Source organism: Oryctolagus cuniculus, chromosome 4, assembly GCF_051225735.1.
Source record: "Oryctolagus cuniculus isolate XC-2025 breed Fujian yellow rabbit chromosome 4, ASM5122573v1, whole genome shotgun sequence".
NCBI classification, from domain to species: Eukaryota; Metazoa; Chordata; class Mammalia; order Lagomorpha; family Leporidae; genus Oryctolagus; species Oryctolagus cuniculus.
The window spans coordinates 8,553,932-8,577,461 of NC_142870.1; the positions used below are offsets into that span (position 1 = coordinate 8,553,932).

Here is a 23,530-nt window from a genome sequence, read left to right on the forward strand (position 1 = left end):
TTACACCTTACACAAAAATCTACTCGAAATGGATCAAGGACCTAAAGTTATGACCTAATACTGCCAAATTACTGGAGAACATTGGGGAAACTGCAAGACATTGGCATAGGCAAAGACTTTTTGGAAAAGACCCCAGAAGCACAGGCAATCAAAGCCAAAATTGACAAACAAGATCACATCAAGCTGAGAAGTTTCTGAGCTACAAAAGTTAAACACTCAGCAAAGTAAAGTGGCAACTGACAGAATGGAAGAAATTATTTGGAAACTATGCAACTGATAAAGGATTAATATCTAGAATCTATAGGGGCTGGTGCCGTGGCTCATTTGTTTGATCCTGCGCCGGCATCCCATATGGGCACCGGGTTCTAGTCCCAGTTGCTCCTCTTCCAGTCCATCTCTCTGCTGTGGCCCAGGAGGGCAGTGGAGGATGGTCCAAGTGCTTGGGGCCCTGCACCCACATGGGAGACCAGGAGGAAGCACCTGGCTCCTGGCTTCAGATCAGCACAGCGCCAGCCATAGCAGCCATTTGGGGAGTGAACCAACGGAAGGAAGACCTTTCTCCCTGTCTCTCTCTATATAACTCTACCTGTCAAATAAAAAAAAAAAATCCAGAATCTATAAAGAGCTCAAGAAACTCAGCAACAACAAAACAAATAATCCAGTTAAGAAATGGGCAACAGACTAGAACAGTCATTTTTCTTTTTTTTTTTTTAAGGGAAAGTGTTTATTGGGGGAAACCTGACAGACCAGAGAGAAGGGGTGAACAAGGAAAAAGAGAGAAAGAAGGAGAGCATAAAAGAGAGATCAAGAGACAAACAGAGAGAGAGAGAGAGATCAGGAGACAGAGATAAAGAGAGAGCCATGAATTCAGGAATAGGTCCTTTTAAAACTTTGCGGGGGGGGGAGGGAGGGGGCGCCAGGGAAGTAGGAGCAGCGATTCCCATTAAGATGGGGGTGGGGTTGACACCAGTGGTTGGGCCACGTGGCCAGCTAGCTTCCAGCAATGGCGGTGGGGGCTAGAGCCTAGGACGGTGTCAGGGTATAGATCATGCCATAGATAAGTGCGCCATTTTACTAACATTCCTCCCTTTTGTTTTTTATAAAGCAGGAGTTGTATGGGATTACATTAGTCCCAAAAGTCCAAGAGGGATAGAGGGACGATGATCTGTCTTTAGAGCTACTTCCTGCTGACATGGATGACAAGGTACTCTGGTAGCATGGGTCGATGTCTCAAGCCGCTGTCTCCTGGGCGGGGAACTGAGTATATCCCTGTAGCAACATTTGATTGACCACTTGGTTGCTGAAGGCCTAGGTTTAGAACAATCATTTTTCAAAAGAGGATTCAAATCACCAACAGACACATGAAAAAATGTTCAGGATCACTAGCCATCAGGGAAATGCGTATCAAAACCACAATGAGGTTTCACTTCACCCAAATCGAAATGGTTCTCACAGAGAAATCAACAAACAATAAGTGCTGGCAAGGATGTGGGGAAAAGAGTCCCCTAATCCAATGCTGGTGGGAATGTAAACTGGTGCAGCCATTGTGGAAGACAGTGTGGAGATACCGCAGAAATCTGAATATGGACCTACCATGTGACCCAGCAATCCCACTCCTGGGAATTTGTCAAAACAAGATGAAGTCAGCATATGAAAGAATGATCTACAATCCCATGCTTCCTGCCACTCAGTTCACAAGAGCCAAGATAGGAAATCAATCCAGATGTCCATGAACTGGTGACTGGATAAAGAATTTACGTTTAGTATACACTATGGAATATGGCTCAGCAGTTAAAAAAAAAGAAAAAAGAAACCCTGTCTTTTGCAACAAAATGGCTGCAACTGGAAATCATTATATTTAGTGAAATGAGCCAGTCCCAAAAAGACAAATACCGCATGTTCTCTCTGATCTGTTGTAACTAACAGAATATGAAAAAGGTAATGGATAAGAGTGACTTTGACATTTTGAGATCTGATGATTGTTTACAGCCCCTGTCTCAACTGCCGAGGAACAGTGCTTTTTCTCTTCATACTCTCTGTTGAACTCTACTTAGTGTAAGGTTATTCTTATGGGTATAAAGTAAACTGAAAATGGATCTTTGCAAAAACAGGAGTGGAAATAGGAGAGGGAGAAGAAAGAAGGGTGGGAGCAAGGGTGGTAGGGAGGGTAGGGTAGGAAGTGTCACTATGGTAGGAAGTATCACTGTTCCTGAATCTGTATAAATGAAATACATGAAATGTGTATACCTTAAATAAAATAAAAAATAAAAGAAATAAAATTGCCCATATGGAAAAATATATCTGAGCCACTGACCTGTTGCTCTCAGGTTCAGACAGGGGTGAAACACGATGATTATTTATAAGCCTTGTTGTGTAAGAATTTGTCGCTTCTGAAAGATGCCCCCTTGGAACACTTTCCTTTGCAGGAGAAAAGCTTCGACTTGAAATTGGTGCTGTCCGAAACAACAGTTCAGTATTGATCTGCTGTGAGTGGGGATGGGAGGAAGAAAACATTTTAAAGGAATTATTTTATTGTGACATGCGCAAAAGCACAAGGTATAATCTCCCCTTCCCTTTTCCCAGAGGCATCAAGAACTCTCCTAAACATGTCGATTCTTTGTGTTATACCAGGGATTCAATCAGAGCAAGAGCCAAACCCAGCCTGCAAGTGAGCTACATTAGTTTTACATTTTAAACAGCATGAACAAAATAAAAGTAAAGAATATGCAGGGGCAGGTGCTGTGCTGTGGCCAGTTAAACTGCTGCTTGTAGTACTGGCATCCCATACAGGAGCCGGTTCGAGTCTCAATGCTCCACTTCTGGATCGGAAGTGGGGCAGCTGGTGCCCTTATGGGATGCCGGCACTGCAGGCATTGGCTTAACCCACTAAGCCAGCGCTCTGGCATTGCAGGTAAAGCCATCACCTGTAGTGCCAGCATCCCATATGGGTGCTGCTTTGAGACCCAGCTGCCCACTTCTATTCCAGCTCATGCTATGGCCTGGGAAGCAGTAGAAGATGGCCCAAGTGCTCAGGCCCCTGCAACTGTGTGGGAGACCTGCAAGAAGCTCTTGGCTATTGGCTTCAGATCAGTGCAGCTCTGGCCTTTGCGGCCATCTGGGGGAGTGGATCAGCAGATGGAAGATCTCTCTCTCCTCTCTCTTTCTCTCTCTCTCTCTCTCTCTCTGAGATGCCAGCGCCACAGGCAGAGGATTAACCTACTGCACCACAGCGCCAGCCCCAGCCAAAGCTTTTGACCACCACTGGGTACTAAGAAATGGGAAAGTGAGGCGAGGAGTCCAAGGGAAAGAAAAACTGTGGCTGGCATCCATGTTATTCCATAAACATGGCACCAACATGTTCTTCTGACTTCTTCCTTAACTGCCTAACTAATAGACTCTTAAAAGACCGTGTGCCGGCCGGCACCGCAGCTCACTAGGCTAATCCTCCACCTTGCGGCACTGGCACACCGGGTTCTAGTCCCGGTCAGGGCACTGGATTCTGTCCCGGTTGCCCCTCTTCCAGGCCAGCTCTCTGCTGTGGCCAGGGAGTGCAGTGGAGGATGGCCCAAATGCTTGGGCCCTGCACCCCATGGGAGACCAGGATAAGTACCTGGCTCCTGTCATCGGATCAGCGCGGTGTGCCGGCTGCAGCGGCCATTGGAGGGTGAACCAACGGCAAAGGAAGACCTTTCTCTCTGTCTCTCTCACTGTCCACTCTGCCTGTCAAAAAATAAAAATAAAGAAATAAATAAATAAATAAAAAAGACCGTGTGCCTCTCCTCAGAAGCTGTTCAACTAAACGGCACAACTGCACAGTCGAATGCGGCTGCTGGATTCAGGATATTGGGACTGGAAAGGAGAGCAGGGAAAGAGGAGAACGTGAGCTTGAGCTGCAGTACGTAAGTCCTAGCTCTACAACTCAGCTTTGTCTAAAGTGAGAACCACCGAATGGAAAACACATCTACAAACTGTAAGGCTTCATTACCCGAGAGATCACTTCCGGTTGTCTGATTCTGAATTTTTCTTTGTTGCTTTAAAAGAAAGATAAAACACAAACATATTTACAACTTATCTCATTATTATTTCTCAAACCCATTTTCCAATGACATCCCTGCCATCTCACTACCACATTACTTAGACATTCTTACTGAAGTATGCTTAAATTTCATTAGAATTGGTGGCCAGCTCCTCTACAAGGGAATAGTTAGCCACCTTTTATTTCAATTGACATCCTCAGACTGACCTAAAGCTTTCCATCCCCAAAGCCATGGATCACAGACATCTGAACTGGAATGTCACATGGGTTTCTGTACTTCTAATACTGCTGCTGGATTTAATCGAGGAACAGTGCCCTGCCAATAAAGCCACAGAAATGTCCTTCATGAGCATGGCCTTCCCATACCATGTCAGCACGTTCTCCCAGCTGACTACCATTACCCAGCCCATCTTCCCAATGTTTCCACTCTTCCCATTCATATATTCGGTTCAGTGAAGCGGACGGAAGGCACTGTTTTCTGTACATCCTATCCTGCTTATCCTTCCGGGGCTGTGACAGAAGGAGCATCTTCATGAAGCTCCTGGTCCGTTTGCCCCGTTCAGAAGCACTCTCTCGCTAGGAGCCTCCTGACGTTACTTGATGTATCTTCTATGTGTTCATCTACATCGAACTGTTAGCACACTCATCACGCCTTCTCTGCGAAGACCATCAGCTTGCAAGGGGACTATTCACTTAGGATTCACTCCCCTGGGCATGGCTCAACAGAAACCTGCTCTTACGCAGAGTACCGCACAGAGAGGTCAGCACAGCAGTAAACAGCAGCTGTCCACAGTACAAACTTGATATTCTGCACTCCACAGTGTCACTCTAGCTTTGTCTTGGGAGAGACATTAACTAGGGCTGTAGACTTGTCACTTTTCAGGACTTGGGCATTCTTCACCATCACACATGAACATGATACTCACTTCTTTTTGTAGGTTTTTTCGTAAGTGGGATGTACCAAATCCTCATCTTCAGGTTCTTCTGGAACGTCACAATTTCTAGTCAGAAAAATCACATGGCAATAACACGTCACCAGCGCCTATTCAAATGTCTTAAATAGTACATTCTGCCTTTCCAAAAAGGGTACTACCAACTATATGGTACCTGAACTGTGGGTCAGGGTTATTGGAGCAATACCATTTTTCTGGAAGTTGATCAATCCCATCTGGTAATTTTCGCCACTTTAGACAGGAATCACATTGAACCCATGTCTGATCAGGACTTTTCCTAACCAAAAAAAAAAAAAAAAATTCAAGCATGAAAATTTGGATTCTTAAGTATTTCATTAAATTTTCCATATTGTTTCTACCAAAAAATGCCTGATATTTAACTGATTTCACGAAAATTCTATGACATAACTATGTTTGTTGTAAAGTAATTCATAATTTTAAAAATAACTATTTTGGGAACCAGCACTGTGGCACAGTGGGTAAAGCCTGCCTGAAGTGCCAGCATCCCATTTGGGCACTGGTTCAAGTCCTGGCTTCTCCACTTTCCATCCAACTCTCTGCTATGGCCTGGGAAAGCAGTGGAGGACGGCCCAAGACCTTGAGCCCCTGAACCAGCATGGGAGACTCAGAGGAAGCTCCTGGCTCCTGACTACAGATGGGCACAGCTCTGGACATTGAGGCCACCTGGGTAGTAAACCAGCAGATGGAAGGCCCCCCTCTCTCTCTCTCTCTCTCTGCCTCTCCATAACTTTGCCTTTCAAATAAATAAAAATAAATCTAAAAAAAAAAAAAAAAAAAACTTTGGATATCTTCTAGAGATTAAAGTTTGTAGGCCAATTTGAGCAAAGTGATTTAAATATCTCACTTAACAGCATACTGTTAAATTTTATTTATGATAATAAAAAGTTAAAAATGTTTCCAAATGCATTGGCTTGAAATTTATATTAAGTTACCAACTGCAATGTCAAATGTACAATACACTTTATTATAGCACATAACAACCCCTCAGAACAAGTTGAAAACATTACACTTAAGAAATTAAAAAAATTAAAATAAATAAAAATTTTTAAAAAGAACTTAATTATATTAGTTTTAGATTTGATTATTTTACCTTATTCTTGCTCTGTTTAAATGTATTTTCACTTATTTGAAAGGCAGAAACAGAAACAAAAATCCTTCATCCACTGCTTCACTCCCCTAATTCCTCCAACAGCAGGGCTAGGCCTGGCCAGGGCAAGAATCTGTGACGTCACACCTGGTGTCCAACATGGGTTGCAAGGACTCGAGTACTTGAGCCATCACCTACTACTTCCTAAGGTACACATCAGCTGGAATGGAAAAGCTGGAATGGAAGCTGGAGTGCACAGCTGAGCCAAACTCGAACTCGGGTACTCCAATATGGGACGTGGATGTCAAAGAAGCGGCTTACTCAACACCTACCCCAATACCTTTTAAATCTGGTTATAAAAAATTTAAAAATCTGGTTTTACACACTTACTTACATTTATGTAAAACTTCAAAACAATTCTGAAATTGATAAAGTCAACCCCTTATTTCAGATTATGACAACTAATTTTTTAAATCCTAGCAGAAACTTACAGCTTTATATAGGGATACTTGTAAAAACACAAACACACAGTAAGAAGTGGGCAGCATAGTCACTGATTGGGACTCGACATACCATACTAGATTGCAAAAGATGGAGTCCTGCTGGGTCTCTCCCCAAATGGACACAATGGCCAGAGCTGTGCCAACCTCCACTGCTTTCCCACCATCTCCCCTTCCTTTTTTTTTTTTTTTAATATTTATTTATTTATTTATTTATTTACTTGAAAGTCAGAGCTACACAGAGAGAGGAGAGGGAGAGGGAGAGGGAGAGGGAGAGGGAGAGGGAGAGGGAGAGGGAGAGGGGGAGGGGGAGAGAGAGAGAGAGAGAGAGAGAGAGAGAGAGAGAGAGAGAGAGAGAGGTCTTCCATCCACTGGTTCACTCCCCAATTGGCTGCAACACCTGGAGCTATGCGGATCCCGAGCCAGGAGCCAAGGTCTTCTTCCATGTCTCCCACATGGGTGCAGGGCCATCTTCTACTGCTTTCCCAGGCCACAGCAGAGAGCTGAATCAGTAGAGGAGCAGCCGGGACTCGAATTGATACCCATATGGGATGCTGGCTCTGCAGGTGGCGGCTTTACCTGCTATGCCACAGCGCTGGCCCCCATCTCCACCTCTAATCTAGCTTCCTTCTAATACACATCCCAGGATGCATCAAGTGTTTGAGCCTCTGCCACCCATGTGGGAGCCTAGACGGAGTTCTTGGCTCCTGGTTTCATCCTGGTGCAGTCCCGGCTATTGTAGGCATTTGAAGCGTGAACCAGTGGACGGAAGATTTCTCTCTCTTTCTGTCACCCTACGTTAAAAATAAACTAGCTTAAAACAAAAGAATGGATAGGATAAGCACTGTGTGTGTGACAGTAGTTAAGGTGCAGACATCCCATATCCAAGTGTTGGTTCACAAGTTAGCTGCTCTGTTTCCACTGAGTTCCCTGTTAATCCATCTGGGAAAGTAGTGGATGATGGCCCAAGTACTTGGATTCCTGTCATCAACATGGGAGACCCAGATGGAATTTCTGCCACGTAGCTTTAGCGTGACACAGTTCCAGCTGTTGTGGACATGTGGGGAGCACACCAGCAGACGGAAGATCTCTTTCTCTATCATTTTGCCTTTCAAATAAATAAATCTTTTTTAAAAAATGCAGTGAAACATTTATGCACTGAACTTCCTCCTTTCTTGTTTTTCATTATCTGTCTTGGATACTTTCCGTATAAGTACACATGGATTTGCTCACTCATTCATTTACAGGATGTCAGTGTACTACATGTGTCACTAAGTATTTGCCCAGCATCAGACTGCTTAATTCTCACAAGTCTAGGTGTTAAGTGTCTCTAATATTCCAACTTTATCATGAGAAAATGGAAGCTTACAGGAAGCCAAGTAGAAGGCTCAATGTCATAGCTACTTAATCAGCAGAGCAAGAATTCAAACTGAAGTTTGGCTTTAGACTGTGATTCTAATAATTACACTCAGTGTTTTTCAAATTATGAGACATAATCCATTAGTGGGCTGTAATATTAACTTTATGGGTCAAGATTAGCGGTTTTCAAATGAAAGGGTATCAACATGTATCAGACAAATGGGTAAATACTGTTTCATGAATGTGTACAGGTACTCATGTGTATTTCCATTCATCTGTCTTGTGCTGTGCTGACTAATGTTGCAGAATGTCTTACTGTGAAAAGTTAGAATTCTAAGTTTGTTCAATATTGTACAAATGCCACATCTTGGTATCAGTGAGTTGGGTTTTTTTTTTTAATACACTTACTGTATATCTTCAACTGGCAAATTTAGAGGATACTCTGCATTTTTCTTCACTTTCATTTCATTCCAGTAATCATTCAGTTTTTCTCCCAGTGCTGCTATTGTAAGCCTTAAAGAAGCAAATTATAAAATCAATTCAAGTATGATACAAAGTAAAATCCATTCAAACAAAAGGGAAAACATAAACAATCTAGAAATAACCACGTGGACACTGTAATGAAAAGAATCATCAGCTTGTGAACAGATTATTTCAAGGAATGCCAATTATCTACAAGGACCGTTCTGTGCTGGGTGGTGTTAAGAAACCACGTTATAGAGCAATTACAGGGAGAACCAGCAGCCTTCTACATTTCAACACCAAAACCAATAAGCTTACAACCTTCAAATCAAATTACAGCTCAAACTTCTGGGGTATAGAAGTAAACACAGTATCAACAGGTATGCTTCAAACAGATACACTGTCCCACAATTAAGACATTGACCACTTCTTTTTCTTTTTTTTTTTGGACAGGCAGAGTGACAAAAATAAAATTAAAAAAACTTCTATTTTTTAAATTTTTTTGACAGGCAGAGTGGACAGTGAGAGAGACAGAGAGAAAGGTCTTCCTTTTGCCATTGGTTCACCCTCCAATGGCCGCCGCGGCCAGCACGCTGCAGCCGGTGCATCACACTGATCCGAAGCCAGGAGCCAGGTGCTTCTCCTGGTCTCCCATGGGGTGCAGGGCCCAAGCACTTGGGCCATCCTCCACTGCACTCTCTGGCCACAGCAGAGAGCTGGCCTGGAAGAGGGGCAACCAGGACAGAATCCGGCGCCCTGACCGGGACTAGAACCCGGTGTACTGGCGCTGCAGGCAGAGGATTAGCCCATTGAGCCACGGCGCCAGCTGACAGAAATTTTCTATCTGCTAGATCACTCCTTAAATGGCCCAAAAAACTAGGACTGGGTCAGGCCAAAGTCAAAGGCCCAGAGCTTCATGTTTGTTTCTCATGTGGGTGCTCAGGTCCAAGCAACTGGGCCATTATCTGCTGCCATCCCAAGGTGCCACAGAAGGAAGCTAGATCAGAAGCGGAGCAGCAGAGACTCAGACCAGCACTTACATGTGATGCTAGTGTAGCTAACCCATGCACCACAATGCCAGCCAAGACTTCCACTCTCTGGGGTGAGCATTTGGTTCAGTGGTTAGGATGTCACTTGGGACAACGGCATCCCATATTGGAACGCCTAGGTTCAAGCTCTGGCTCTGCTTCCAATCTGGCTTCCTGCTAATGCATATCCGAGGAGGCTCAAGTACTGGGGCCTCTGCCATCACGTAGAAGACCTACATTGCATTCTGGGCCACTGGCTTTGGCCTGGCCCAGCCGGGATGTATGTATCTGGAGAGTGAACCAGCAGATGGAAGCTCTCTCTGTCTTTCAAGTGAAGTAAAAATGAAACCATGTGCATAGAATACAAGATTCAGGCAGTATAACCTCTGCATTTAAAATAAAGCTTTCAAAAAGCAAGATTTTCACATTTTATACTCTGGCAGATTACTATTAGACATGACTATTGTAATTTATCTCTACTTTTCCTACTGTATACTTTTTATTTTTAAATTGTTATTTGGGAGGTATAAAGACACAGAGCAACAGCCACAATGGGGGAGGGAACACACTGATTAACTGATTGAGCCAACAGCCAGGGCTAGACTGAGGTCAAAGCCAGGAGCTGGGAACTCAAGCCAATTCAGTGGAGCCATCACCACTGCCACCCAGGGTCTGCATTGCATTTGCAAGAAACTGGAGCTAGAAGCCAGAATAGTATCAAATCAAGTACTCTGATATGTGACACAGGCATCTTAACCAGTGCCTTAACCTTGAGGTCAAACTCCTACCCTCCTCCTGCTTACTGTAGTTTTCTTCCCCAGGAATACCCACTATCATATCATATATAAATGTCCAAATGAGAACAAATCTTCCCTCCTAAATTTTCTTTCCCTTCATATCACTTTTTGCTTCACTGCATCTCTTTTCTCAAACCTCTGTCCTTAATGAAGGAGAACATACACACTGCTCTTGAGACCACGCCCGCAAGCAGGAACTGCAAGGTCAAGGGTGTGCACTGACGTTCAGCCTTACTCAACAATCTAATATAGTTCCCAAAAATGTGCAACAATTTCTGCACCAACCTGCGATGTGAAAGCGTGCCAACCGCATTATCTTGCCAACATTTGCCATGCCCTTTCCATGTGGATTTTTCCATTTTCGCCCATCATGATCAAAATTTTTACAGCCTGCCTTAAAAACTCACTTAGTTTTTCCTTTTCAGTTTTCATTTAGGATGAAAAGACATCTCAGGTTGATTTTTACCCCACAGGCAGGAATTTAGGTCCATTTTACTCACATATACTCAACTGATTTAGCATTTTTGAAAGGATGATCATTTTCATACTACTACTGTAACCTTTGAGATAATCAGGTAACTTTATGTATAAAAAATTAATGATATGGGGGCCAAGGTTGTGGCAAAGGGGTTAAGCCATTGCTTGTGATGCCACCATCCCATGAGGGCATCAGTTAATATCCTGGCTGCTTCACCTCTGAACTAGCTCCCTGCTAATGTGCTTGGGACAGCAGCCGAAGATGGCCCCAATACTTGGGCTCCCCCAAGAAATGTGGGAGACCTGGAAGAAATCCAGGATTTGGTTTGGCCCAGCCTTGGTGGGTTGCAGCCATCTGGGGATCGAACCAGCAGACAGGAAGAACTGTCTTTTGCTCTTTCTATAACTCCGCCTTTCAAACAAATAAAATAAATCTTAAAAAACAAATCGTATATATTAAAAGCATGAACTGGGGACAGCACTGTGGTTCAGCAAATTAAGCAGCAGCTTCCAATACACCAGCAACCCTTATTGGAGTGTGATTCAAGCCCCAGCTGTTCCATTATCTGATCCAGCTTGCTGCTAATGTACCTGGAAAAGCAGCAGAGGACGGGTCATCACTGGGCCTCAGCCACCCATGAAGTAGACTCAGATGAAATTCCTAGCTCCTGACTTCTATCTGGCCCAGTCCCAGCTAGTGTGGCCATTTGTAGAGTGAACCAGAGGATCTTTTTCTGTCCTCTCCCACCACCTAATCACTCTGCCTTTCAAATAAATAAAAATTTTTAAAGATTTATTTGAAACTCAGAGTAATGGAGAGACAGAGAGAGATCATCCATCCACTGGCTTGCTCCCCAAAAGACTGCAATAGCTGGAACTAAGCCAGGCTGAAGCCAAGAACCAGGAGCTTATTCCAGGTCTCCCATGTGGGTGCAGGAGCCAAAGCACTTGTACAACCTCCACTGCTTCCCCAGGCCATAGCAGAGAGCTGGATCGGAAGTGGGGCAGCCGGGACTTGAACTGGCGCCCATATGGGATGCCAGCACTGCGGGCATTGGCCTAACCCACTATGGCAGCGCTGTGGCATTACAGGTAAAGCCGTCACCTGCAGTGCCAGCATCCCATATGGATGCTGGTTCGAGTCCCGGCTGCTCCACTTCCGATCCAGCTCACTGCTATGGCCTGGGAAAGCAGTAGAAAATGGCCCAAGTCCCTCGGCTACTATACCCGCATGGGAGACCCAGAAGAAGCTCCAGGCTCCCGGCTTCAGACTGGCCCAGTTCCAGCCATTTGTGGCCACTTGGGGAGTTAATCAGCAGATGGGAGATCACTCTTTCTGTCCCTCTCTTTTCAATTGAAAAATAAATAAATAAATCTTAACCAAAAAAATGATGCTTGCTAATAACTTCTTGTAAATACTGTTTCAAGATTTTCATCTTTCTTTTTTTAGATCACAAACGGGTATGGAAATTGATCAAGTGCTTTTTTTCTGTATCAGTGAAGAAAACCACAAGAATTTTGTGTTTATTAGCATCAATGTGATGAACCACATTGATTTTTGAACACTAAAAACGCTTATGTTATCTTGAACTACAGCCTACTTGGCTCTAATGCTAGTTTCCTTTGTACGTGTCACTGGATATTTACTATTATTTTAATTGAGATTTTTATGAAAAATTGACAAAATTTTTTTCTTGTAATATACTTACTATTTGCAAGGTTATGTGGCCTCATAAGGCCTTTAAAAGAGTTTGTGGGGCCAGCGCTGTGATATAGCGGGTAAAGCTGGCATTGCTCAAATGGGCACAGGTTTGTATCCAGACTGCTCCACTTCCCATCATGCTCCCTGCTAATGGCCTGGGAAAAGGAGAAGATGGCCCAAACGTTTGGGCCCCTGCTACCCACAGAGACCCAAATGAAGCTCCTGGCTCCTGGCTCCAGCCTGGTCCAGCCCTGGCAGTTTAGACCATCTGGGGAGTGAACCAGCAGACTGAATATCAATGTCTCTCCCTCTCTAAAACTCTGACATTTAAATAATGAGTGCATGACGGGTTTACACAGAAAACAACTTTTAACCATCTTTTCCCCTTCCCAGAAGTGAATCTAGTTCATCAGAAGTAGTATATTTTACCATTTTTACTGATCAGGTTCTTCTGAGATTCACAAAAATGAAGCAAATTCCTGCTTTTTTTTTTTTTGGCTTTGCTAATCCATTTCCTACAAGTCTCAATCAATACCTGTACTCACTGGCACATACCTGTACTCATTGGTGTAATCGAAATCTTGTTTATTGTGAGTTGGCTTAAGGAAATTACACTCTATAATTCCAACTACTCCAACACCCATGTTGTTTGCCTGAAATTTAAAAATAAATAAATAAATCAGCATTTCAGCATAAGGCATGACACTCAAGGAAACAATTTTTTTTTTTTTTTTTGACAGAGTTACAGACAGTGTGAGAGAGAGAGAGAGACAGAGAGAAAGGTCTTCCTTCCATTGGTTCACCCCTCAAATGGCTGCTATGGCTGGAACTGCACTGATCCGAAGCCAGGAGCCAGGTGCACGGGCCCGGGCCCAAGCACTTGGGCCATCCTCCACTGCCTTCCCGGGCCACAGCAGAGAACTGGACTGGAAGAGGAAGAGCCAGGACTAGAACCCAGCGTCCATAGGGGATGCTGGTGCCGCAGGCGGAGGATTAACCAAGTGAGCCACAGCGCCGGCACCCAGGAAATGACTCTTAAAGACTATAATTTGTATAATTTATTTTCCTGTATTTTTATTTCATTTGATTCTCACAAAATTTAGACTGAAAACAACACTTTCTGGGAGGTGATTTTTCTGGGAGTTAATCTAAATATATTAGTGCCTCATCCAAAATCGCTTTCCCTTACAAGGGTGCATTTAGACGAGGGGAAAAGGACCTATACTAGGGTACAATTTCTTAAAGAGCAGCCATCATGAAGAATTTATTTCAACATCTGCAGCCCCTACTAAAGCTGAGACATAATAGTCCATAAGTTTGCCAGACAAAAGCTGAAACCGTTCACCCAAGCTACAAGCCCAGCTGTCCTGGTAGTGAAAACACTGAACTGGAAGCACGAGTGATATTCTGATTATTGACACATGATTAACAAGTGTGATTCTGTTCAGGACTGCACAGCTCTAACCGCAGGCTGAAAAAGCAGATCTGATCTGCATCCTGCCCATCTGCGGTTCCTCATCTCACAACCTGAAAACCACAGCAGAATCAAGACCTCCTCAGTCTGTGTTCATCGGGCTATACTTTCAGCCTCATCTTCCATTCCGCCCCTGCCCTCTGCTCTCCACTAACAACATGGTCTGGCCACAGCAAATTGACTTCCTTTATGTTTGCAGATGTCCGCACTGCCTGGAAAGCCCGACCACAGTTTCTAACAAAGTGAGGTTAACTGAGACATCTCAACCACCACTTTCTACAAGAAGCCCCTTCAGCCACTCCAAGGATACTCCACAGCCCCCTCACCAAACTGAGCTCTGAATGCTACCATCTTCGTATGCTGAACATAGAGTAGGGTAAATCATACTGCCTGGTATTTACTTAATAAAATGATTACTGAATCCACAGAATGCTATTCCATCATCAATGCTTGTAAAAATAAGCACTGTCAGCTTTAACAGCCTTTTACAAGGTCAAGACTAACACACATATTTAACTGGGTTGGAAAAATGGTCTATATGTCTCATCTACATCAGATTCGTAAATGATAAAAGGGAAAAAATCATTTATGTTACGTAGCAGAAACACTGTTTCTTCTGACTGTAAAAGCTCTAGAGAAATAAGGCCCATTACCAATCACGCATTTCAAATTATCAATGAAATTTGATTTTTAATAGCATATTATAGATGTTCCTGGCAGAAATTAGTATTTTAACTATAAATGAATATTAATATTTTGAATAAATGTCACTGGTATCATATAGCATGCTGATAGATTTAATTTAATTTCTGATCAAAATTAGTGGTTGCAATGAAGAGGCTAGCAAAGTTCATTTACTTGCACAAAAATGCTATACTCTGGGCTCATGCCATGTAACAGATGTGAAGCAGTGACAACATCTGTTGGATGGTATTCACAGTAAATCCAGTCTGTAGAGACCACATCATTCTAAAAAGAATTTAAAATGAAACACAAGTGGAAAATAGAAATAGAAAACCAAAGAACTAAAATATAAAAATAGATCTAGCCTTAAAACTTTTTAACAAAGCTGACTTTCATAATTCTGAATTTCTTAAAAAAATCACTCTCTGAAAAGGCCTCTCTCTGCAAAGTAGAGGATGGAGACAGATTGCCTTGGCGGGCCATGTTCATCATCCTAAAGTGAATTCCACCACAGTGGAAGTTATGCAGGTCAGTTCTGATACACACAAATACTGTTTTCAGGTCGCTCAAGTCAGCACTAACGCAATCCCGTTCCATGTCAGTGTGAAACGATCCAGACGCAGTCGAAGAGCCCTGCTTCATTTCCATACTCACCGCTACAGGCTCCTTCCTTAAATGAAATGGGGATTAAGATAAAAATATCCTGCTCCCCTCGTAAGATCAGTCAAGATCAGATGAGAAAAATTAGTATAAAAGTTCAAATGCCACACTAACGTTAACTTAAAAGACTAACATTTTAAAGTTATAGACAGAAAACACAGTAAAATTATTTTCCATGAACCAATAACATTATTCTAACTTTTGTAAAAAAAATATGAATTTTTTCTCAAATATAAAGCTTACCCTCAACTGACATCCAACTTTTTCATAAGCTTTGATGAGTCTATTTCTGTGGTACATCATTATTCCATAATGATCTTTATTTCTGCAGTTGAATCCAAAAGTAATTCTCACTGTTTTAGTCTCAAAATGTTAAGGAAAAGTATGAACACAATATCTCACTCCCTTCAAATCAACCTTTCTATGTCAATAAGTCCAAAAGTCCATAAAGAAGGGCAAAGCTGAGAGGGGGTAGACTGTATCAGGAGAAAAGGGGACAGGGCAAAGCGGAACATGCCTGACTGACATACACCTACACATGGCACCGCACAGAGGAAAAAGGATACTAAAAATTTGGGCCGGTAAACATCACGTTCGATGTAGGCAAGACTCTTCGAAACGAGCTGCGTCTTCACTTTCTGTCCACGTAAGATGATCTGCATTCTTGGCTTTAGATACAAGATACTGCAGTAAGCCTGCAGAAAAAACATAACAACATCTGTCCTTGCTAATTAATTATCTACAGATTGCTCACCACCACCCAGATGTGCACCTAAACAGAAGATCATTATCTTGCCTTAATAAAAGAACTTCAACTTTTCAGTGAAACATTTTAGACTATATAAAGCTGTAATAGTTATTCTGATTTATTTTTCATCAAAAATCAACTTCATATACTGTCATCAGTAGAAATGATTTGCAGAAACAATCTACTGATCTATAAAAACGCAGACATTATCACTGAGAGAAAAAAGTGATAAAAACCGCATATGTATGATGGCCAGTGCTAGTCCCGGCTGCTCCTCTTCCAATCCAGCTCTGGATTGGACAGCAGAGGAAGAAGGCATAAGCACGTGGGCCCCTCCACCCACGTGGGAGTCCTGGAAGAAGCTCCTGGCTCCTGGCCTCGGAGCAGCCCATCTCCAACCACTGCAGTCATTAGGGGAGTGAAGCAGCAGATGGAAGACCTTTCTCTCTGTCTCTCTTTCTCACTACCTATAATTCTACCTCTCAAATAAATAAGTAAAACCTTAAAAAAAAATGCATGTATTGAGGGTGGTTGTGGCTATATGCAATACCAGCATCTCACATGGGTTCCGGTTCAAGTCCCAGCTATGCCACTTCCAATCCAGCTCCCTGTTAATGTGCCTGGGAAAGCAGGGGAAGATGGCCCAAGTGCTTGAGCCCTTGCACCCACATGAGAGACTCAGACATAGCTCCAGGTTCCTGGCTTTGGCCTGGCCAATCCCCAGCCATTGCAGCCATTTGGGGAATGAACCAGCAGATGGAATATCTGTCTCCCTTCCTCTCTCTGTAACTTTGCCTTTTAAATAAATAATTTTTTTTCACTTTGGTGATTAAATTTTTTTTATTTAGTAAATATAAATTTCCAAAGTACAGTTAATGGATTACAATGGCTTCCCCCTAAATAAAATTTTTTTAAAAAAAGTATGGTATGATCTCATTTTAATTTAAAAAAAAAATGTGTGTATACACACACATACAGACAAAGGGACTTTTTCTGTCAAGTACATATGTTGCTATCAGAATTTATTTATTCATTATCTTTATTTGAAAGGCAGATTTACAGAGAGAGAGGAAGAAACACAGAGACAGGAGGAAGTGAGGTGGGAGGGCCTGGGCCAGGCTGAAGCCAGCCGCCTGGAACTCCTTCCTGGACTCCCACACAGGTGCAGTGGCCCAAGCACTTGAGCCATCTTCCACTGCTTTCCCATGTGCATTAGCACGGAGCTGGATTGGAAGTAGAGCAGCCAGGACTCGAACCGGCACTCATATGGAATGCCAGCATTGTAGGTGGTGGCTCAACCTGCTGTACCACAAAGCTAGCTTCCTTTCTATCACGATTCAAAAAGCAAAATTAATGTTTTTTAGCAAAAAATCATGAGCAAGGGACCGGCGCTATGGCACAGTATGCCAAGCCTTTGCCTGCAATGCCGGCATTCCATACGGGCACTGGTTCTGTCTTGGCTACTCCCCTTTCAATCCAGCTCTCTGCTACGGCCTGGGAAAGCAGTAGAAGACAGGCCAAGATCTTAGGCCCCTGCAACCAAGAGGAAGGCCTGGAAGAAGCTCGTCTCCTGGCTTTGGATCGGCCCAACTCTGGCCATTGTGGCCATTTGGGGAATGAACTAGCAGATGGAAGACCTTTCTCTCTGTCTCTCCCTCTATAGCTCTACCATTCAAATAAATAATAAATAAAATATTTTAAAAAAATAATAATCAGCAAGATTTAATAAAATTAGTGAGTAATATATACATTTGAATAGGAAAAAAGAATTCTACATAAGGGGGCCAGCGCTGTGGCACAGCAGGTAAAGCACTGCCTGTAATGCCAGCATCCCATAAGGGTGCTGGTTTGAGTCCTGGCTGCTCCTCTTCTGATCCAGCTCTCTGATATGACCTGGGAAAGCAGAAGATGGCCCAAGTGCTTGGTTCCCTGCACCCACGTAGGAGACCAGGAAGAAGCTCCTGACTTCAGATCAGCCCAGCTCTGGCTATTGTGGCCTTTGGGGAGTAAACCAGTAGACAGAAGACCTCTCTCTCTGCCTCTGCCTTTCAAAGAAAATCAATAAATTTTTTTAAAATAAATAAATAAAAAGAATTCTATATAATGCACCAATATCAAAGCCCAGTAGACAAACATAATGTATTTTTCAAAACTGCGCTGTAACAATCAGTGCTCATCAAGATACTTCTATGTCTTCAATTCTTAATGTATGAACGTTGAGCTACTTTAGAAAGTTTACTAAACTCTGTACTTTAAAATATTTTTTAAAAGATTTATTTATTTATTTGAAAGTCAGAGTTACACAGAGAGGAGAGGCAGAGAGAGGGAGAAAGAGAGGTCTTCCATTTGATGGTTCACTCCCCAAATGGCCACAACGGCCAGAGCTGGGCCACTCTGAAGCCAGGAGCCAGGAGCTTCTTCCAGGTCTCACATGTGGGTGCAGGGCCCAAGGACTTGGGCCATCTTCTACTGCTTTCCCAGGCCACAGCAGAGAGCTGGATCAGAAGTGGAGCGGCCGGGTCTCGAACTGGCACCCATATGGGTTCTGGCGCTTCAGGCCAGGACGTTAACCCACTGTGCCACAGCACTGGCCCTTTAAAATATTTTAAAATGAGAGGAAATCACAGTTCATTTAAGAAATGGAATTGAAAGGTAAATTATTTTGATGTGAACTTTTTGAAATCCACACATAGTTTTGTCATAATATGCATTTCCATGAAGACTCTTCATATATTCTCCCGTACCTGCTCCCAAGCTGCCAGAAAGCCCTAAAGAAAATGCACTGATCAACTCATAAAGCACTAATGAAAAGTTCAACACAAAACTAAAGTTTCAACACTTCTCTTCCTTTTTCTAACTCCTGAATTCAAAATATGTTGTCATTTATAAAATTTATGAGAAACATTTTAAAATAGTATACTTTGTAGTGTGCTAAAACCACACTATCTATTCTGGCTGCCTCTGGATCTGTTTCATATTTGGACAAAATTTTCTTAATAGCTAGAACATACCCCAGAACACATCAGGAAAAACCAAGGAACAACAAATGCCTGCCACTGTGACTTCTAGAAAAAGTCACACAACAAACCTGCTAACATCAAATAAGCCTGGGCCTGGGGTTCTGCAGTAATTTTAGTCCAAAAGATAAAAGCAAAAAGCATCATATCTTATCATAGCAACTAAGATACTTAATATTCTTTATTATATCAACACTGTTCTTCTGATATATTTGTTTCTTTAATCTTAAACACAACCTATGTCTAAGGTTAATTCTTAGAGATAATTATCACAAAGTTGAATTAATGAACATTATAATCTATAATTTATTGCTTTAGAAAAACAATTAATATACATTAGGCATGTATTGATACATCATAAACATTTTTTAAAGATTCTGAATTTGGTGTTTTCTGACTGAATTGATTACGATGGGCAACATACTGATACACTGGTTCCAACATTACCAATTCAATAATCAAATGCATACTAGAAATACAAGCACTTGACAGACCTAAGGACCTTGCAATTAACAAGGAAACATAACAAGTGAGCTAATGAAAACTTTAGTGATTTGGCTTCTGTCTCAGATGTTTTCATTCAGAGATCACTGGCAGCCTTCATATCGTAAGCAGGTACCGCAAACTCGGTTTCCTCATTGCACAGAGCGGAGCACCTACCCTCAGGGAGTAGTCACTTTCGGGGGCGATCTGGTCCATCCGTTCTTGCTTCTTGTACCCCTTCCTCCCAGTTGTCTCATCTAAGTCCTCAGGAATTCGGATGTCATATTTGTCTTTGTCAAAATCAAACTCTGTTGCATTTTTGTAGCTATAAAAACAATTTTCAGATAGAACCAAAATTTTACTTTGCAGCAATATAACCAAATACTACAGGTTGCTTACAAACAAAACATGGCATGAGGGGGAACGAGCAAAAGAAGAGGGAAAAAAGAGAATTCAAGAAGATGCCAGGAAACTGTTATCATTCATACCTTCCCGGGGTGGGAGGTGGGGGATATAAATGGTACAGCCATGTTGGGCAACAGTCTGGCAGTCCATTACAGTAAAACTGCAACTACCCTGACAGAGCAATTACACTTCCGTCCATTTACCTTAGAAAAATGAAGGCTGTGTTCGTACCAACACTTGCACGTGACTGTTCACACCTATTTTTTTTTTTTTTTTTTGGAATGGGCAAAAACTAAACAACCAGATGTCCTTTAACACACTGTGGCCCAGGCATACAAAGCAATGCTACTCAGCAAATAACAACCACTGATGCACACAAGAACCCGGATGAATCCTCAGAGAAGTATGAGTGAAAAAGACCAGTCCCCAAAGGTTTCGTACTGTATTCCACTTACATAACATTCTTAAAATGATAAATTTAGGGGCTGGCTCTGTGGCACAGCAGGTTAATGCCCTGGCCTGAAGTGCCAGCATCCCATATGGGCACCAGTTCTAGTCCCGGCTGCTCCTCTTCCGATCCAGCTCTATGCTATGGCCTAGGATAGCAGTAGAAGATGGCCCAAGGACTTGCACCTGCGTGGGAGACCTGGAGGAAGCTCCTGGCTCCTAGCTTCAGATCAGTGCAGCTCTGGCCATTGCAGTCATCTGGGGAGTGAACCAGCGGATGGAAGACCTCTCTCTCTGTCTTTACCTCTCTCTGTAACTCTGCCTTTCAAATAAATAAATCTTTTAAAAAAATGACTAATGTATAGATTTGGAGAACAGATTAGAAATTGCCGGGGATTAAGAAGGTAGAAGATAGATGTGGCTACAAAAGGGCAACATCAGGGGAATTCTCTCAGTGATGAAAAGTGCCCTGTATCTTGACTGTATCAACATCAAGAACTTGTCAATATCAATAAACTGTTTTCTAGCTCTTACAAGATGTTATCATCAGGAAAGGCCAGGCAAAAGGTACATGACATCTCAGAATTACTTGTTACAATTGCAGGTAAGTCTATAATTATCTTAAAAACTTTTAACTAAAAATTATAAAAAACCCTACAGGAGGACAGACCAAAAGAAAATAGAGTAGGTGTTTGGTGCAGTAGTTAAGCCACCACCACGCACATTCTCTACTGGAGTGCCTGGCTCAAGTCCAGCTACTCCACTTGCAAACCATCTTCTTGCTAATGCACACACTGGGAGGCAACAAGTGACGGGTCAAGAACTTGGGTCCCTGCCACCCATGGGGAGACCTGGGTTGAGTTTTGGGCTCCTAATTTTAGCCTGACCCATGCCCAGCTTTTGCAGGCATTTGAGGAGGGAACCAAATTTCTATCTCTGCCTTTCAAGTAAAAATGAAAACAAACTTTTCTAAAATAAACAGCAATCTTAGGCTAACCACTACTTGTTGCTTTATTCTTCAGCCTATCTTAGCTCTCTATATTACACATTAACACTAAATTTTAAAACTTTTATTTGCAATGGATTTTATACTCATAAGGATAATGAACTATAAATTTTTAGAAACAAAAATTTTACCTATATTACTTTTCTTAACAGATAATAAATCCTCCTTTACAAAGGGAAAATGGACAAGGATTACTCTTTAACTTTCACAAGCTGAACTTTTTTTTTTTTTAAGATTTATATTTATTTGAGAGCTAGAGTTATAGAAAAGGGGAGTGAGAAAGAAAAAAGTCTTCCATCCTCTGGTGCACTCCCCAAATGGCCGCAACAGCCAGAGCTGGGCCGATCCGAAGCCAGGAGCTACTTTCAGGTCTCCCATGTGGATGCAGGGGCCCAAGCACTTGGACCATCTTCTACTGCTTTCCCAGTACACAGCAGAGAGCTGGATCGGAAAAGGAACAGCCGGACACGAATGGTGCCGCAAGCAGAAGCTTAGCCTACTACGCCATAGTGCCGACCCTTGTCTTTCATTTTTTTGAGAAGAAGGTAGGATAATAGAATAGAAAGCTAATGGAGACTGAATGGCAGAGACAGGGAATTTACTGCAGCAATATCAAAATATCTCAAAATGAAGTCAGAGTGGATTCTGTGAAATATCCCTGGAAAAGTCAATTCACGAACGAACTATGTCCAAAAGAGTACCTTCCCATGCGTCTCTACTCTGTATGAGACATTTATAAGGAAACCACTTCCCAAATGGCCAGCACCCAGTTGAAGTGTACAAGTGTACATTTACCTTCTAAGATTCCAAATGATGATCCTCGTCCCCTTCTTACCCATAATAGCATCAAGTTCTGCCAGTAACTTCTGCTCCGTAGAAAACAGAGAATGTTCCAGAATTGCAGCAAGGCTTGCTTTTGATTCTGCTAAATTAATCATCTGTCGTATATCCGAAGTTAAGACTGAGATCAGCAATGTATTTTTAAATTACAGTATGAAAATCACCTTAATAAACAAGTAACAAAAAAGCCATTTCCTAAATTATTTTATAAGCTTTAAAATGGCACTTTGATCTTATAAATGAACACCAAGCAGGATTAAAAAATAAGTTTACTATTATTCCAAACTAATTTAATGCCTTCTAATACTTCAATCTGTTTATAAGGAAGGCATTTTCTTACAGCTACCTGGCTTTTCAGGGTCATTTGTTAGCAATATTTTCAAACCAGACTATCAGTGTCTTACTTGTTCATAGTGAGTCTGAAATAAAGAGGACAGTCTTAGGAAGCCTAACAAAATGCAACCACTTCATGCTGAGGATTTCCATGGCACAATTCTGACAGAGAAGAGAAAGGGACAAACCCTTACTTGGCCTCTGGTGTAATGTAAAGGCAGTAGACAAAGACATGAGCTGAACAGCTATGATTAAAAACCACAAGTTTGGAGGAAGGCAGAAGGACAGCATGTTTGAGAATATTTCAACGGTTTCTCCACAGCTTCTGTTTCAAAAGCAAAAGGATATGGTGCTTGTTGAATGCCACTATTGGGACAACAACATGTTCTGCTTTTATGACTTCCAAGTAGGTCTGAGACAAGAAGCCCACGCTCATGCTTTCTCCATTTTTGGTAAAAACGATTGCATCTTTACCCAAGCGCATAGAACCTGACTTGAAGCCATTCCCATACAATCCAACTGGGACATGACCATTCATGGTGACTTTGTCACTGAAGCCAAAGCTAAAAAGAACAGAAAGATTTAAAACATAAATAACGATCTTCCTCAATGTTTTTTTAAAAAACACAACAAGTATAATAGCAAGTACATGCAACCACTGTAATGCTGCATACTCTCAGGCAAATTACTCTAATCCCTCCTCTCTGAAATGAAGAAAACCAAATCTATCATCCAAGGTGTAAAGATTACAGGTATTACCACAGGAGCTCATCACCTGGCACTCTCTGATTAAACAGGCAATTTAAAATCTGAGCCCCTGGGCCCTGAGATCGCACCCCATGAATCTCTTCCTCTCAGTATGAATCATTCTCTTGTTAGCAAGCCTACCATGGTATGATTAATGAAGGACTCAATGTGATTTGCTGGCAGCACAAGGAGTATTTAAGGGGCAGAGAGTTCCCTGATTCTCACTTCTCCCTCTACCCTGCACCTGTACTCTGTATCTCAGGC

The 23,530-nt window shown here is 42.3% G+C and overlaps 1 protein-coding gene across 11 annotated transcripts in view; it reads right to left on the bottom strand.

Moving 5' to 3' along the window:
- Positions 1-23,530, bottom strand: part of MORC3 (MORC family CW-type zinc finger 3) — a 69,280-nt gene that overhangs the window by 26,023 nt on the left and 19,727 nt on the right. For 8 of the 11 annotated variants that reach the window (XR_016233005.1, XR_016233006.1, XR_016233004.1 and 5 more), the window contains 11 exons: positions 22,868-23,082; positions 22,142-22,289; positions 19,666-19,813; positions 15,807-15,935; positions 15,484-15,603; positions 12,978-13,075; positions 8,365-8,469; positions 5,144-5,266; positions 4,963-5,037; positions 3,986-4,031; positions 2,315-2,484 (listed from right to left, as the gene is read on the bottom strand). Coding sequence is in view for 8 of the 11 variants with exons in the window: in XM_070071848.2 (XP_069927949.2) it covers positions 2,315-2,484; positions 3,986-4,031; positions 4,963-5,037; positions 5,144-5,266; positions 8,365-8,469; positions 12,978-13,075; positions 15,484-15,603; positions 15,807-15,935; positions 19,666-19,813; positions 22,142-22,289; positions 22,868-23,082 (1,377 nt within the window). In the remaining 3 variants the exon portion in view is untranslated. The remainder of the gene's footprint in view (positions 1-2,314; positions 2,485-3,985; positions 4,032-4,962; positions 5,038-5,143; positions 5,267-8,364; positions 8,470-12,977; positions 13,076-15,483; positions 15,604-15,806; positions 15,936-19,665; positions 19,814-22,141; positions 22,290-22,867; positions 23,083-23,530) is intronic. The other 3 variants (XM_070071847.2, XM_008274858.5, XM_089331433.1) reach the window with 1 other exon arrangement.